The sequence below is a fragment of the Mytilus galloprovincialis genome, chromosome 13, assembly GCF_965363235.1.
Source record: "Mytilus galloprovincialis chromosome 13, xbMytGall1.hap1.1, whole genome shotgun sequence".
In the NCBI taxonomy this organism is placed as follows: domain Eukaryota; kingdom Metazoa; phylum Mollusca; class Bivalvia; order Mytilida; family Mytilidae; genus Mytilus; species Mytilus galloprovincialis.
The window spans coordinates 38,675,654-38,694,101 of NC_134850.1; the positions used below are offsets into that span (position 1 = coordinate 38,675,654).

The window sequence follows — 18,448 nt, forward strand, 5'->3', positions numbered from 1 at the left end:
GTACTTTTTTTGACTTTCGAACTTTTATATCTGGGCGTCACTTGTAAGTCTTGTGTGGACGAGGCGCATTTTTGGCGTATTGAATTTTAAACCTGATGCCTTTTGTTATCTATTATTCATGTGTTTCTTTGCTTAATACGTTCTCCTATTTATTTGTATTGTAGTCCTGTAATATTATGTTGTCATTTTAATGATATATTTAACGTTGCCACAAAACCAGGTTCAACCCACCATTTTTGTCCTGTACCAAGTCAGGAAAATGGCCATTGTTATATCATAGTTCGTTTCTGTGTGTGTAACATTTTTACATTGTGCTTCCGTTGTGTCGTTTGTTTTCTCTTATATTTTAGTGTGAATTCACATTACTATAAGACATGTCACAGTACTTTTCTATCTCAAATTCATGTATTCAAATTCATTGGTTTTTATGTTATATTTGTTATTCTCATCGGATTTTGTCTAATGCTTAGTCCTTTTCTGTGTGTGTTACATTTTAATGTTGTGTCGTTGTTCTCCTCTTATATTTAATGCGTTTCCCTCAGATTTGGTTTGTTACCCCGATGTTGTTTTTTGTCCATAGATTGAACAACGGTATACTACTGTTGCCTTTATGTAGTACACAAAATAAAATTGTTAATCTAAAACTTTAAGTGTCCTTTTCTTGATATGTCATTTGAAAGCTCATAGTGAATTGATTTAACAACAAAATATAAAGTAATGTGCACATCTTTAGTTAAAAAAACAAGAGGCTCTCAAGAGCCTGAATCGCTCACCTGGTAAACAATGCCTTCGGCCATGTTTTTTGAAGAAATAGAAAATAAAACACAAACTTTATTTTATACACCCTACTGATCATTCAAATGAAGTTTGGTTGAATTTGGTTGAGTAGTTTTAGAGGAGAAGATTTTCTAAAGTTAGCAAATATGATGAACAAATTGTGAAAAATTGTCATTAAAGGACAATAACCCCTTAAGGGGTCAATTGACAATTTTGGTCATATTAACTTATTTGTAGATCTTACTTTGCTGATCATTTTTGCTGTTAACAGTTTATCTTTATCTATAATAATATTCAAGATAATGACACAAAACTGCAAACTTTCCTTAAAATTACCAATTAAGTGGCAGCAACCCAACAATGGGTTGTTTGATTCATCTGCAAATTTCAGGGCTGATAGATCTTGACCTAATGAACATTTTTACCCCAGTGTCAGATTTGCTTTAAATGCTTTAGTTTTTGAGATATAAGCCAAAAACTGCATTTGACCCCTATGTTCTATTTTAAGTAACGGTGGCCATGTTTTTTGACGGATCAAAAATCAAAGCACAAACTTTGTGCAAGATAATCTAAGGAACAATCAAGTTTCATCCAAATCCATTCAGCAGTTTCAGAGGAGAAGATGTTTGAAAAATTGTTAACGATGACAGACGACGACAACGGACGCCAAGTGATGAGAAAAGCTCACATTTCCTTTTAGGAAAGGTGAGCTAAAAACTGCAAAATTTCCTTAAGATTACCAATTCAGGGGCAGCACCTAGCAACGTGTCGTCCGATCCATCTGAATATTTCAGGGCAGATATATTTTGACCTGATAAACAATTCAACCACAGTCAGATTTGATCTTAATGCTTTGGTTTTTGACATTTTACCCCTATGTTCTACTTTTAGCTGTGGCAGCCATCTTGTTTGGATGGCCGGGTCACCGGACACATTTTTTAAACAAGATACCCAAAAGATGATTGTGGCCAAGTTTGGATTAATTTGGCACAGTAGTTTCAGAGGAGAAGATTTTTGTAAAAGATTACTAAGATTTACGAAAAATGGTTAAAAATTGACTATAAAGGGCAATAACTCCTAAAGGGGTCAACTGACCATTTCGGTCATGTGGACTTATTTGTAAATCTAACTTTGCTGAACATTATTGCTGCTTACAGTTTATCTCTATCTATAATAATATTCAAGATAATAACCAAAACAGCAAAATTTCCTTAAAATTACCAATTCAGGGGCAGCAACCCAACAATGGGTTGTCCAATTCATCTGAAAATTTCAGGGCTGATTGATCTTGACCTGATAAACAATTTAACCCCTTGTCAGATTTGCTCTAAATGCTTTGGTTTTTGAGTTATAAGCCAAAAACTGCATTTTACCCCTATGTTCTATTTTTAGCTATGGCGGCCATTTTGGTTGGTTGGCCGGGTCACCGGACACAATTTTCAAACTAGATACCCCAATGATGATTGTGGCCAAGTTTAGTTCAATTTGGCCAAGTAGTTTCAGAGGAGAAGATTTTTGTAAAAGATAACTAAGATTTATGAAAAATGGTTAAAAATTGACTATAAAGAGCAGTTACTCCTAAAGGGGTCAACTGACCATTTCAGTCATGTTGACTTATTTTTAGGTCTTACTTTGCTGAACAATTTTGCTGTTTACAGTTGATCTCTACCTATAATAATATTTATGATAATAACCAAAAACAACAAAATTTCCTTAAAATTTCCAATTCAGGGGCAGCAACCCAACAACGGGTTGTCCGATTCATCTGAAAATTTCAGGGCAGATAGATCTTGACCTGATAATCAATTTTACCCAAGTCAGATTTGCTCTAAATGCTTCGGTTTTTGAGTTATAAGCCAAAAACTGCATTTGACCCCTATGTTCTATTTTTAGCAATGGCGACCATGTTTGTTGATAAATCAAAACTTCAGATACAATTTATAAACTAGATACCCTAAGGAACATTCAGTTAAAGTTTGGAAGTATTTGGCTTAGTAGTTTCAGAGGAGAAGATTCTTGAAATAGTTTGCGACGACAGACGACGACGGACGCCAAGTGATGTCATAAGCTCACTTGGCCCTTCGGGCCATGTGAGCTAAAAAGTAGTTGATAATTATATTAACACAACACACCAGCATAATTCCCAAATCTAACATTCACTATACTTTATGAAAAATCATAAGCTAATATATGCTATAAGTACCAGTATAAGCCTTGCTTATGCTTTATGTTAGTTTTTCAGAATTGAATCCATTAATATTTCACTTGTTTTTTTGTGGGCCAAAAATCATTATTCTATTAATTTTTTATCAACAAATTCTTACACATCAACATCTGAGTTTTCCAGTACATCACTTATTCCAACATGTGATAATGGTTGAAGATCCTGACTTAAATAAGAGATATACACTCCATTAGAAGTGGCTACACTTGATACACCAGCTCCATTTGTTCCTCTGACAGAAACATAGACCTAAAATACAAACAAATACTGACTTAGGTATGAGAGATATACCCTATTGGAAGTGGCTACACTGGATAAACCAGCTCCATTTGTTCCTCTGACGGAAACATAGACCTACAATACAAACAAATACTGACTTAGGTATGAGAGATATACCCCATTGGAAGTGGCTACACTGGATACACCAGCTCCATTTGTTCCTCTGATGGAAACATAGACCTACAATACAAACAAATACTGACTTAGGTATGAGAGATATACCCCATTGGAAGTGGCTACACTGGATAAACCAGCTCCATTTGTTCCTCTGACGGAAACATAGACCTACAATACAAACAAATACTGACTTAGGTATGAGAGATATACCCCATTGGAAGTGGCTACACTGGATAAACCAGCTCCATTTGTTCCTCTGACGGAAACATAGACCTACAATACAAACAAATACTGACTTAGGTATGAGAGATATACCCCATTGGAAGTGGCTACACTGGATAAACCAGCTCCATTTGTTCCTCTGACGGAAACATAGACCTACAATACAAACAAATACTGACTTAGGTATGAGAGATATACCCCATTAGAAGTGGCTACACTGGATACACCAGCTCCATTTGTTCCTCTGACGGAAACATAGACCTACAATACAAACAAATACTGACTTAGGTATGAGAGATATACCCCATTGGAAGTGGCTACACTGGATAACCCAGCTCCATTTGTTCCTCTGACGGAAACATAGACCTACAATACAAACAAATACTGACTTAGGTATGAGAGATATACACTCCATTAGAAGTGGCTACACTGGATAAACCAGCTCCATTTGTTCCTCTGGTAGAGACATAGACCTACAATACAAACAAATACTGACTTAGGTATGAGAGATATACCCCATTGGAAGTGGCTACACTGGATAAACCAGCTCCATTTGTTCCTCTGACGGAGACATAGACCTACAATACAAACAAATACTGACTTAGGTATGAGAGATATACCCCATTAGAAGTGGCTACACTGGATACACCAGCTCCATTTGTTCCTCTGACGGAAACATAGACCTACAATACAAACAAATACTGACTTAGGTATGAGAGATATACTCCATTAGAAGTGGCTACACTGGATAAACCAGCTCCATTTGTTCCTCTGACGGAGACATAGACCTACAATACAAAAAAATACTGACTTAGGTATGAGAGATATACCCCATTGGAAGTGGCTACACTGGATAAACCAGCTCCATTTGTTCCTCTGACGGAGACATAGACCTACAATACAAACAAATACTGACTTAGGTATGAGAGATATACTCCATTGGAAGTGGCTACACTGAATACACCTGCTCCATTTATTCCTCTGACGGAGACATAGACCTACAATACAAACAAATACTGACTTAGGTATGAGAGATATACTCCATTAGAAGTGGCTACACTGGATAAACCAGCTCCATTTGTTCCTCTGACAGAGACATAGACCTACAATACAAACAAATACTGACTTAGGTATGAGAGATATACCCCATTGGAAGTGGCTACACTGGATAAACCAGCTCCATTTGTTCCTCTGACAGAGACATAGACCTACAATACAAACAAATACTGACTTAGGTATGAGAGATATACTCCATTGGAAGTGGCTACACTGGATAAACCAGCTCCATTTGTTCCTCTGACAGAAACATAGACCTACAATACAAACAAATACTGACTTAGGTATGAGAGATATACCCCATTGGAAGTGGCTACACTGGATAAACCAGCTCCATTTGTTCCTCTGACGGAAACATAGACCTACAATACAAACAAATACTGACTTAGGTATGAGAGATATACCCCATTAGAAGTGGCTACACTGGATACACAAGCTCCATTTGTTCCTCTGACGGAAACATAGACCTACAATACAAACAAATACTGACTTAGGTATGAGAGATATACCCCATTGGAAGTGGCTACACTGGATAACCCAGCTCCATTTGTTCCTCTGACGGAAACATAGACCTACAATACAAACAAATACTGACTTAGGTATGAGAGATATACACTCCATTAGAAGTGGCTACACTGGATAAACCAGCTCCATTTGTTCCTCTGGTAGAGACATAGACCTACAATACAAACAAATACTGACTTAGGTATGAGAGATATACTCCATTGGAAGTGGCTACACTGGATAAACCAGCTCCATTTGTTCCTCTGACAGAAACATAGACCTACAATACAAACAAATACTGACTTAGGTATGAGAGATATACCCCATTGGAAGTGGCTACACTGGATAAACCAGCTCCATTTGTTCCTCTGACGGAAACATAGACCTACAATACAAACAAATACTGACTTAGGTATGAGAGATATACCCCATTGGAAGTGGCTACACTGGATAAACCAGCTCCATTTGTTCCTCTGGTAGAGACATAAACCTACAATACAAACAAATACTGACTTAGGTATGAGAGATATACCCCATTAGAAGTTGCTACACTGGATAAACCAGCTCCATTTGTTCCTCTGACGGAAACATAGACCTACAATACAAACAAATACTGACTTAGGTATGAGAGATATACCCCATTGGAAGTGGCTACACTGGATAAACCAGCTCCATTTGTTCCTCTGACGGAAACATAGACCTACAATACAAACAAATACTGACTTAGGTATGAGAGATATACCCCATTGGAAGTGGCTACACTGGATAAACCAGCTCCATTTGTTCCTCTGACGGAAACATAGACCTACAATACAAACAAATACTGACTTAGATATGAGAGATATACCCCATTGGAAGTGGCTACACTGGATAAACCAGCTCCATTTGTTCCTCTGACGGAAACATAGACCTACAATACAAACAAATACTGACTTAGGTATGAGAGATATACCCCATTGGAAGTGGCTACACTGGATAAACCAGCTCCATTTGTTCCTCTGACGGAAACATAGACCTACAATACAAAAAAAGGGTCTCACTAATTAGCGACAACAAGCGTCAAGAAGCGACAACAAGCGTCAACAAGCGACAAGAAGCGACAACAAGAATTATTTTAGCGACAACAAGCGACAAGAAGACTATTTAGCGACAAGAAAACATTTTTTTTTAATTAGATATAAAGAAATTTGTATTTAATGTTTTCTTTTAAATATACGAGCAGATATGTCTAATTAACATGAATTCTATGTAAAAACCAAAGAATGAAGGATAGGTATGGCCACTCAATGTCACAGATTTTATTAATATTTTCCATATCCACTCCGTAGACACCAAAATAAATAAATATAACCATATATGACGAAAATAGATCTCGGTTGCCATGGAAACCATCAAGCATATTTTCGCTTTGAATACAAACAAGGAAATTTGGTCTACTTTGACCTCAAAATTAAAAAAAACACAATATCAGTGCAAAAATGGTGGTTTATTTTCATTTAACATTACTAGATATATATATTTAAACAATTAAATTGCTTTTTGATAAAAAAAAATATTTTATGAATATTGCCACAGAATTTGTCATTTGGCATTTTGCCCAAAAAAAACATATTTTTTAATAAAATTCATCAATTATTTTAACAATTTTGCCCAGTACATACAAATATGGGCAATAGCACAAAATGATCTTCAAGACTATGAGAGTTCATACACACAAAAACATTTCTGGAGAAATGTTGCCTCTAAGTACAGTGATTGCTTGAAAAATGCATATTTAAGCACTTTTTCAGTAAAAAAAAAAAATCGAAAAAAAATCAACAAAGTAACAATTAATGTTTAAATTTTTTTTCTTCACATTTCTTCATTTATATAATAAAACAGTTTATTCTGAATAATAAAGTTTGAAACTAATTGCATGGTTGCCAAGGAAAACCATCATAACGAGGATTACAACCAGCTTAAACTATAATATTAAATAAAATTTAGAATTCTGCGTCATGGCATTATGAGCACATATTGCAAGGTTATTTGTCCATTTCCAAGTCATAATGTGTGCACTTGTCATATAATTCATTAAAACACATGTTATTTCACAATACATAATAAATGTATGAGCCATCATGAAATCAGATTTTTTTCTGATTAGAACAATAAGAATGCAATCACATATGTTCAGGGTCACTTTTAATTTTCTTGTAGTAATTCAAATAAAATGGGCTTCACTTCAAATCATTTGTTAAATACATACATTTCATTGGCCTAAAAATCTGTATAAAATCTACGAATGAACTAGAAGCTGCTACACTAGTTTAATTTTAGTGATGCAATTTATTATTTTTCAAAACATTTGCCTCAATTAGACCAATCAGAGAAAATTCTGTTAATTTTCCCCAAATAATTTTTTTAAGTTTTATGGAAACTTCTCCATCAATAAAATCTTAAATCATTTCTCTTTCTTGTGAATTAACTCTTCTATAAACTTGTTTTATATCATAAGAATACATTATTTTCTAACATTTCTATATGTGCCGATTTGTGGGTCTATTCATGTGAACTGACAATTGAAATTTCAGTCAAATTTATGTTTTATTCTAACTTTCCTAATTTTCTCAAAATGACACAAATTTTCTTAATAGAAAAGGGTGGAGGTAGTTTAAAAGCCTAAAACACCACTGAAATATATAACAAAAGCATGAGCCTTCATGAAATCAACTTTTTTTTTAATAAGAACAATAACATACATTGTAGGTTCAGGGTCACTACTATTTCCCACAGTAATGCTCATTTGACATCAATTTTCAGTTCCATACATTCTTTTGGCCTTAAATCAAGATAAAATCTAAATTAAATCTAGTGATAGCACTGAGAAGAGGCTACACTAGTTCCACTTTTGTGGTACAATTATTACATTTCAGCATTTCTTTAAATCTTATCTGATGCAGCCCTTCTTACATAAAAGAAAAACTTGTTTCATGCACCACAATATTTTTTTTTATTAAGTGACCCTGAACGAAACCACATCATATCTAAACATGAGAAAGAACTTTTTTTTTCAGACCAAAGAGTTTTTTGTCAGCAGATGCTGCTGTAAAGTCATTTTGATCCTGTATATCATTTCTTCTGTCTTTTAGAGCAAGTCTGGAAAAGTAACTAGCCACTTGTGAAGTTGTCAAAAAGTGTTCCCTTGTAAACCTTTTCTGACCATCCTTTAGAATATATGGCATATCTCTGGAAACTTTGGCAGGGTCTTCTTTATTCCCAGTAACTTTGCCAATGTTAAACTTTTCAGACAGATACTGTTTTTGGGCCTCCGTGAACAAAACTTTGGGTTTTTTCACTTTTAATGCCCATCCTCTTTCCTCAGGTACATCAGTGGTGTTTTCTTTTTCCAAGTCATCAGACTGAATAGTGATGGCATTAATGGTCTGAAGTTTATTGTTGTACATTACTTTACACCTGTCTACTACTTTTTTCTCCACATGCACATTACAATTGCCAAGAAGAAGGTGATTATCTAGTGATGTCATTGTATTGAATGATCTGTCACAGTCATCATTAGAGCAGTTAAACACATGGTCAGATGTTTTTCTTCTTTTAAAAGCTGGCTGGGTAGATTCATCATGTGCCTCAGATTCATCATCTACTAGAATAAAAAAAATATTCATTTGATATCCAATGACTAAAAAGGAAAATACTGTTTATACACAATAGTATTCATATTTGTTGAGAAACAGATGTAAGACATAACTTAACTGGTCACTCAAGTAAAAAGTGTTGATCAGAGTGACCAAATCTTATAGCACCATTCTTTGGAGGTTTTCAGTACTCAGCATTGAACTAATGCATAATCAGTTCCTACCTTACGTTTGATTTTTTTCAAAGAAAATGGATATAGAAAAAGATTCTTTTCTTGAAACCAATATATTTGATTTGCTTGATAAAGCATGATTCAACATCTTTTATGACAAACAGGTATTTTATACTCCAGATGAATCTAAAATATATTACAAGTTTCTAATTGTTTTCATCAACCTTGGTCCAACCATATAAATGAAATGTCATATCATATCAGTATAGTCATATTATCTGGTATATAAATTAGATAAATAACAGACAGACCAAACATCAAGAAAACCATTATGTACCTGGTGGAAGAATATCAGGAATAACATCAGATGACCATGTGTGGACAACATTCAATTGTAGGCATGTAACTGCATTGTTTTTCCATGGTATCAGCTTCCCTGAAAAGAAAAATTTCATTAAATGATTATGAACATTTATTTATTTTGTTTATATAATGTTAAAAATCATAAACTAAATCAAGGTTAAAATCAGAGATAACAAAGCAATTTTGACGTTTTATTTACTTCTCAAAATATATTTTTCATCGTTGTTAAATGCAAACCTATGTTATTGTTTCCTTTTAAAATTATCTCATTGTTCTACACAGTCTAAACAATTTTTTTTTAAAGTATCCTTTTAGTCAGGTTAGCAATTAACAATTAATCTTTGAAAACAATTATTTTACAACATACCTGGTCCAACTTTGTATGCTCTCCACACCTTTAGCCCATCAGAGCTGAATTCAAAGTTGCTGAGAGTTGAAATGTTTGGAATGGGCTTTACATGAATTTTTTCAGCATCTGCATCAATAACTGGTGTCACAACTTTGACTCTATACTTTCCTTTTTGTTGTAGATCAATAGCCTGTAAAAATAAGAAGAATGTAAGATATATATCAAATACAAAATCAGTTCAGGGAAAGATTTCAGGATCCCTTAAACATTTTTACTTCAAATATAAATAACGCTAATGTACATCATTAGTTTTTTCTCTTAAAATATATACAAATCTAAAAAAACTATACCTCTTTTGTCTCAATGTCACAGATTAAATTTGCAAGTCAAAACGTTTTAACTGTACCATCAATGCATTTATATCACACATGGATTGATTTGTGTCAAATATAAACCTCGCAAGAGAAAGAGTAATATGCATTAATTTTAAAAGACTAATTCTTACCCTCTTCATTGCAGATGCATTCAACACATCATTTCCTTCATTAACATGTCTTTTGATTGCTGCCTTGATATGGGACGCCTTACGATCGCAGGGGCCTTTTCCGTCCTGTGCCTCACAAAAGTTGTAGGACTTTATCAAGTTTGGCAGTTCTTGATAAAGAGCATAGATGGTGAAGGTGCTTTTATAGCAGCCAGCATTATCAGACCATATGTGTACTTTGTTAATATTCTTGCAGTTTACCATATCTTTGACTGTATCTGCAATCAAAACAGCTGTCAGTTGAGAGTCTTGTGGGGTCTGTGCATCTAATATGTGCACATATGTGTCCAGTATAAAGTTGCCATCTTTTTTTGTAGCACATACTGTTATATGCCAGTTTATTCCCCTTTTACCAAACCAATCTGTTTGACCCTCCCTAAATTTCCGAGGGAGAAACTTCATGGCCCAGTCTGCAACCAAAAACATTTCTCCTTCCTTCAGATTTCCTGTAATATCTGCACGAGCACTGTCTTGAACTTTTGTTCTCAATATATGTGACTTCAACTCCTTAATTGCATTCACAGATTTTTCAACCTAAAAAAATAAACAGAATATTATTTCAAAAAGCATTTTAAAACAACATTACAAACATTAATTGTAGATTTCTCATTTACAAACTGATTTCATATAGTGGTCCATACTAGAGCTGGGATAATATATTTTTATGGCAGTACACGCCTGATAACACTCTTAAACAAAACAAAAATCTTGTATTTCCATTCTAGTACAATACTGATCATGTTTGTGTCATTGTTTAAATATGTATATACATCATACTGTAACATGTATGCCCATTTTGTATTATGGAAGAGTATGTTGCTTTCGGCTTTGGAAAGAATTTTTTACCATGTTTACAGGGATTGATGCCTCTTTGAAATTCAGAAAAACAGCCATACAACTTTTACAAAAGTGATCCCTATGGTATATGTGATGATTTTCATGCATTATACAAACAAATAAATAAGAGTGTCAACTGTCTAAACGCCTTATATGTACTGGTAATTAAACGTAAAACCAGTCTGAAACAAACTTTATTCACTAATAAATTATATTGTTTCATACCTTGAACAAGTATGCCTCTGGGTTGTCCCATCCCACATCAGCTGTCTTGGTCAAAATAGTTGACAAGGTATGTTCCAGCTGATAACACTGTGGACACTGATGTATGTGATCATGTGGGCACTGGTCTTCAAAAAATACACTACCAGTTTGGCTAAGGGCATGTACAAAACAATGGTCTGCAATAGTTGATGAGGTTCTAACATGCATCTGAAAATAAAATGAAAAACACTATTGGTCTGTTGGACTATTTTCTGTAATTGTATTAATAACATTTTTTTTAGAGTTTCAGCAATTGGCCTTCTTCAGTTCTTTATTTTGCCTCACAATTACTTGATTTAAATTTGTTCAAATTGGTTTATCTATACAATTGTAATAAAGTATTTTCCCTATTTGAATTGTGAAAACAAGGATTATTTATCAGGCCAATCAAGTCTGTCAGTGTGTCCAGTCCATGGAAGTGGGGATGGGGGGATACATTTTTATATTAACCTGTTTTGATCTTTTTCATTGTATTGTTAACTGTTAATGGCATTTACAAATAAAGTCTCCTATTATAGGGTCCTCTTTGAGCAAGTGGTAATAATGATATTTCTATTTAGGTAACAGTTCATTTTGGTCATCTTCGTGGTTTGTTTTTCAACTATGTTGATTTCTTTGAAAAATGTTTGGCAATAATTTGGATTTAATTAAAGCAATTCCTTACTTTCGTCCTCTTTCTAATAAAGGATTTCCAGTTTTTGATACCAGTTTTTTTTGCTGAAAGACTTATCAGGCATTGGTTCACTATATGAAGTAGATCATTATATATATTCAAGACACCAATAACTCACCTTATAATCTGTCTTTAGATAGTGCTTTGCTTTCAGTAGGTTTTCTATGGTTTCCTTCCCATCATTGTTCATTGGAATTTGGTTCACTATGTTTTCTAACTCACGGAAAGCTTCACCTGCTTCTGCAACGTAGTAATCTACACCTTCAACAGATTTACGGACTGCTGCACTGCACTCTGACAAAATCTTATACATGGTACTTTCTCCTAAAATAGTATAATAATTTAATAAATTGTACATTTATAAAAATAACATAATTGTTAATTATTAATTCTTTGTACATTAGTAGTATTTTGTCACATTTTTTTCTGATGTACATAGTTGCCTTTTATAGCTGACTATATATGGTATGGGCTTTGCTCATTGTTGAAGGCTGTACGGTGACATATAATTGTTAATGTTTGTGTCATTTTGGTCTTTTGTTGATAGTTGTCTCGTTGGCAATCAAACCACATCTTCTTTTTTATATTAAATTGAATTGATTGTTTCAAATATATCTAGTTTTAACCCAAATGGAACAAGTAGTAGAGGGAATGGTTGAGATTTTATAATATGTGTTGAACCATTGTTAACCTCACTACTATTTATGCCACTCCAACTTAAGCCAGGAGACAATGCAATTAGTTGTATTAGTCTATGAATTTTTTTAACACTTTATAGTCAATTATAAAACTTAAAAAAATCGTCAATAAGATACTTCCTTAGATATTTCAGCTAACACACACTTACCAATTGCATTAAAATTTTCTTCTTCACATATTCTAGAATACTGTTTGACAATGGTTGCTGGAGCTAAACATCTTATAACATATGGAGTCTGAATTAGTTCTCCTGATGATAGTGTCAGTGTTTTCTCACCCAGTGGCAAGTCCTTAATAACATGGCTTGATGTGATGAAGTCCAAAAAGTGTTCTAGTTTGGCATCATCCACTCTCCCTCTTGTCTGTTTTTCTCTTGCAACAGGTGCCCCCACTCCAAATTCCTTAGCATGTTTCTTTGCTGTATAAAACTTGTGGCTCGTCAAGGATGGAATTTTTTTATTAATGTCCTCAAATTTAGAATGGCTTGATAAGATAGAGAGTATCTGACACCTCACTGTTGAAGTTTCTGCCCTCATGTAGCTTTCTACAAGAGCATCAATAAATTGTGGAGAATCAATTCTTGTCATATTTTTTTCCACTTTTGAAAAAATATTCTCTTTTAACTGCTCACCTTCTCCTGGGCACATTGTCTCTAAAAGAAGAGAAAGGCATTCATTTGCTTTTTCAGTGTATCTTCTTTGTGTCCTCTCACTTGAATCACTCAATGGCTCTCTAATTTTCTTTACTGGGCTTGTGTTACATGCTTGAAGAAATTCATTAAGCTTTCCAAGACGATCAATGTTAGCCACTGATGCCTCCGATGCTTGACTGTTTTGGCTCTGCTGTGTTTCCTGACTGGATACATTGCTGTCCTGAAATTATAAGGCACATTATAAATGAATTTTTTTCAACAAGAATGAGTATTAACTATATATAGACCATTTTTTATAATTTTTGCTGCTTACAATTATTTCTATCTATAGTGAACTTGGCCCAGTAGTTTCAGTGGAAAATGTTAGTGAAAATTTACATATTTTAAAAAAAATGTTAAAAATTTACTATAAAGGCAATAACTCCTTAGGGGGTCAATTGGCCATTTTGGTCATGTTGACTTATTTTTAGGTCTTACTTTGTTGTACATTATTGCTGAGTACAGATTATCTCTATCTATAATAATATTCAAGATAATAACAAAAAACAGCAAAATTTCCTTATTATTACCAATTCAGGGGCAGCAACCTAATAACCAGTTATCTGATTCATCTGAAAATTCCATGGCAGATAGATTTCGACCTGATAAACAATTTCACCTCCTATCAGATTTGCTCTAAATGCTTTGGTTTTTGAGTTATAAGCCCAAAACTGCATTTTACCCCTATGTTCTATTTTTAGCCATGATGGCCATCTTGGTTGGTTTGCCAGGTCACCGGACACATTTTTTTAAAATAAGATACCCTAATGATGATTGAGGCCAAGATTGGTTAAATTTGGCCCAGTAGTTTCAGAGAAGATTTTTGTAAAAGTCAACAAAGCCGGACACCAAGTGAGGAGAAAAGCTGACCTGGCCTTTTGTGCCAGGTGAGCTAAAAAAGCAGTTTTCACTATGGTTTTGTATCTCAATAATTCATTTCAAAATTAATTAATTATGTTGTACTCAATTGAATAAATATTAATAATCAATCAATACTAATTATTATGATGGTCACTTTCTTTTTATTTTTAATTTGACTATTTATGTAACATCCATGGTAGCTAATAAATACATACATGTGCATTTTCATAATATTCATAGCTGTGATCAGGCCTTGGTCTCAGGAAGAATCCGTCAGATGATTCTGTCTGTTGCTGCAGAGGGTCCTCAATTCGACTCTAAAAAAAATTTCTTGGTTTGAATAAGCTATAAACATTAAAAGCAACTATGATGTCTATAACAAATAAAATACTAATTCCTTCCGTTCAAGTCTCTTTATTCAGGTACAAAATAAAAGATAAAACACACTAAATTCTACTATCAAAACTAACATTTAGTGCTATAATACAATTCAAAAGTGCATCTATCATAACATTTACAGTAGTAACATACACTTGTTCTCTTTCAAAAAAGTAATATCATGAACATTTACGGTAAACAATTGCCAAATTATCAAGGTCAAGTTTTATCAGTTTTACATCAATTAAACTCAAAATTTCTAACTTTTTACATGAAAGACAATTTATCTGTTGTAAATTAAAGAAACATACCATATTGGTTGACTCTGGTATTCCTTATTTTCATCATAATCAAAGATATTCACCAAGCACTTTTCGTGCAAATTACCTGAAGGGTTCGTTAGAGTAAAGGGAAAGTAACTTATCTCAAAAATAGAATATCACTAATTACCAAAAAAATACAATAGGCAACAATATTTTTTGTTATCAAATTTGGCCACTACAGCAATGTTACCGGTTTTCTGCCTAAACTAGATCGTTCAAATTACTTTATTTCTTAAATGGAAAAAATACAGATCTAGCTTTTGGTTAATACACGAAAATTTGTTCACAGGCCTCCATTTGCAGATTTAATATCTTATCATAATTTTTATAGTACTGAAATCAGTCACTGCAGATACTGAGTAATTTTGTAGGTCTTGCATCAGAGGCAGATGAACAATAAAGTGTTCTTTTTTTGTAATGGGTTTTCCTGTATAGCAGAATTTTGTACTGTTCGATGTACATTTACTACATATCTTTGCATTCCAAACATATATGAAGGGTTGGGGTAGGACATTTTTCAGACGGACTCTCAGATTGAGTGTTCTTATGCTCAGGATTGATCCTTTCGGGATCAGGGAATTCTTTTTTCGAATTTCAGGATGTCTGGATTTAAATTGATTTAAATTTGTGAACTCTGCATTTCATGTATTTAAACCCGGGATTAGGTCCCCTCCCAACACCCTCATATATACTAAAATTATGTTGTAAGTTTATACAATAATACTTACAGGTACTACTTCAACTGATTGATTAATATCAGAGTTACTTAAGCTATCTCTAAAGATTTTTCCTCTGCATGATGTACAGATAGCTATAATATAAAAAATAAAGCCAAGATACAAAAGTGAAATTTATTATTTTAATACACTGTACTGAGATCTTTATACATAGCCTTAATTTTTTGGTCGAAAAATATGTAATGAAATTAATGCAGATTGAAAAACAAGAATAATCAGGAGACAAATACTGTTGTTGGCTATTTACAAATCATGATTTAGGCAGCAACCATATAACTTCGAGGGGGGGGGGGTAATGTTATGAAATTTTTTGTGGCATGAAGAGCGTAGAAATTTTTCAACTTCTACTTCTATGTGGTTAATATGCAGTTGAAAATTCCAATAAGTAACGCAGATATACTGTGCGTGTGTGTCAACCAGTACAAGCCAAGTTAAAAATAACAAATACTTTTGTGTATTTACAGGAACAAAAACAAATAAGATTATGTGATTTTTACAACAACTGTACAGTGTTAAAGTCAAGTATCAATGGTTACGCCTGGAACTGACACACACAGACCTGAAAGGCATCTGTTGATACTTTATTCCTACACTAAATTTTAAAAAGTACATGCTAATTATACTATATCTTGGGAGTTTAAATTAACGTTGAGCCTAAATTAAATAATATAACTCAACATCAAAATTAGTCATGCTTATGTTTAATATTGCATTGAAAAGCACCTGCTTAAAATTATGATTCCTTAATCTTACAACATGTGATTTATTTAGTATATCTCTTGCCATTTTAATACTACATTACTTTAAAAGTCCCTATATTAATTAAAATAATGCATGTATATAAATTCACGACTTGTTGTAAATACACTGGTTTTTATGGTGGAGGATGCTGTTCATTCATATTTCACAGAGAATTTATAGTGTGTTTTAATGTACATTAACTGTTTACATTTATCAGTCTCATCCGAGTGCTCCTAAACAGGAGGGAATTACGAACGAAAAAGGGGGCTTGGATCATGGGATGGCACTTTCAATTTTATTATTCTTTCAGTATTCAAAACCATTAGATAAGGTTAAATCTGCATTCATATTTGTTTTTTGTCATCTAGAGTGCCAGAAGATTTTTTTCCCCATCAAATTGGGGATCATAACTTTTTAGATAAAAATAAATACCCCCCCCCCCCCTTTTTTTTTAAAGTTGAAAGGTAGATTTCCTTACTGGAAATTTAAAGACTGTTGAAAATCCTTTAATGAATAAGACTTTACACACAAGGTTATATATGTGTAAGAGGTGTACTTATAAAATGTGAACTTACGTGTACCAACTGGCAAGACTGAACCATATTTCTTGCTTATCTCTTCCACTTGTTGGCTGGTCAAATATCTGTCAGCTTTCAATTTTCCCGATCTTTTTTTGTTTTTCAAATTATGTGAGGAAAGATGTAAAGGAATGCCACAACACTTAGATTTCTTTCGCAGACGATTCTGTTCCTGCAGTTCATTGAGATGACTTTGACAAATTATAAAAGATTCCGTAAATTTTGTAAAAAGTAAACCAGACTCTGTCAACAGAATTGTAGATAAAGAAGTAGGAAATGAATTAACTGGATAAAAAGTTTCTAAATTTGAGCAATTAACTGTGGAATGGAAAGACTGAAAACTACACTGTGTGTCTGCTGCCATTTGTATCCAATGTTATTATGATACATTCCAACCTCCAATTGTAAAGAGGAAAATCAAGAACCGTAACTCTCTGCAATTTACCTGATTTGTGCAATACTAATTCATTTATTCTAGTTCATTAATGTTGGTTTCTCCATTAATTTTACTTTTTCATTGTCTTACAATGTATTGATAGATCTTTACCAACTATTTGATTTATATCAAATCACTGGGCAAATACCTTTTTATTGTCCTTCAAATGGAGGCATACTGTTTACAGTCAACACCATAATATGCATGTTATAAATGATATAACTGATGGAAGCGAGGTTTTTCACATAAGAAATCACCAAAAAATATAAGAGAATCAGAAAATAACCTTACTTCGTTATAACTTTTATCCGTTTATTTAAAATTCTGTCAAATGCCAAATCAGCAGATCTGTAACTAGGGACTAGATTTCCATGGCAACCGTTGCTATGAAAAACTTTTTAACACATTTTTTCATTTTCTTTGGTCATTTTAAGCTATAGAACAGAGTTTCATAAAAATCTGTGACATTCTGTGACCAAACAATTTTGATGGTTTCATAGAACTGATATTAAAATGTTTTATTATATCAAGTCTTAGGATTTGTATAGTGAAATCATTGATTATATAGATAGACAGCTTAATATATATTGCACGAAAAGAGTTTTAAAAAACAAATTATAAGATAAATAATATGTTCTAAAACACAAGAAAAAGTAATCTCATAATACAATAATTAAACGTAATACTGGCTGTTATTCATAATAGATGATAAAATATTATGTAAATAATGTTTCATTTTTTTCTATCAATTTTAACTTTCTTGTCGCTAAAATTATTTTCTTTTGCATATTCTTTTAATATTTATTGCAATAATTAATTTTAATTAAAAAAAAATGTTTTCTTGTCGCTAAATAGTTTCTTGTCGCTTGTTGTCGCTAAAATAATTCTTGTTGTCGCTTCTTGTCGCTTGTTGACGCTTCTTGTCGCTAAAATTCTTGTTGTCGCTAATAAGTGAGACCGCAAAAAAATACTGACTTAGGTATGAGA

The 18,448-nt window shown here is 33.3% G+C and overlaps 2 protein-coding genes across 4 annotated transcripts in view; both read right to left on the reverse strand.

The window, feature by feature from the left end:
- LOC143057504 (uncharacterized) overlaps nucleotides 1-18,448 on the reverse strand; it is a 119,463-nt gene that overhangs the window by 23,818 nt on the left and 77,197 nt on the right. The window contains exon 62 of the mRNA XM_076230814.1: nucleotides 3,102-3,250. Within this exon, the coding sequence (XP_076086929.1) occupies nucleotides 3,102-3,250 (149 nt within the window). The remainder of the gene's footprint in view (nucleotides 1-3,101; nucleotides 3,251-18,448) is intronic.
- Nucleotides 6,647-17,971, reverse strand: LOC143057233 (uncharacterized). 3 transcript variants are annotated; one of them, XM_076230501.1, is made up of 10 exons: nucleotides 17,023-17,971; nucleotides 15,698-15,780; nucleotides 14,484-14,585; nucleotides 12,865-13,588; nucleotides 12,136-12,341; nucleotides 11,306-11,512; nucleotides 10,205-10,777; nucleotides 9,718-9,889; nucleotides 9,325-9,423; nucleotides 6,647-8,819 (listed from the first exon to the last, which is right to left on the reverse strand). In XM_076230501.1, exons 1-10 carry the CDS (start codon nucleotides 17,387-17,389, stop codon nucleotides 8,206-8,208), a joined length of 3,147 nt encoding a protein of 1,048 aa, XP_076086616.1. In that variant the 5' UTR covers nucleotides 17,390-17,971; the 3' UTR covers nucleotides 6,647-8,205. The 3 variants fall into 3 exon arrangements, with proteins under 3 accessions (XP_076086616.1, XP_076086615.1, XP_076086617.1); XM_076230500.1 differs by having other exon boundaries at nucleotides 6,647-8,822; XM_076230502.1 differs by lacking the exons at nucleotides 15,698-15,780; nucleotides 17,023-17,971 and adding an exon at nucleotides 14,958-15,662 and having other exon boundaries at nucleotides 6,647-8,822.

Excerpts from the sequence above, each read along its gene's own strand:
- LOC143057233 (XM_076230500.1), bottom strand. The coding sequence starts at position 17,389 with ATGGCAGCAGACACACAGTGTAGTTTTCAGTCTTTCCATTCCACAGTT. Across the intron at positions 15,781-17,022 it reads AGTCTTGCCAGTTGGTACAC|CTATCTGTACATCATGCAGA; the intron begins GTAAGTTCACAT and ends TTTATATTATAG. Across the intron at positions 10,778-11,305 it reads CAGAGGCATACTTGTTCAAG|GTTGAAAAATCTGTGAATGC; the intron begins GTATGAAACAAT and ends TTATTTTTTTAG.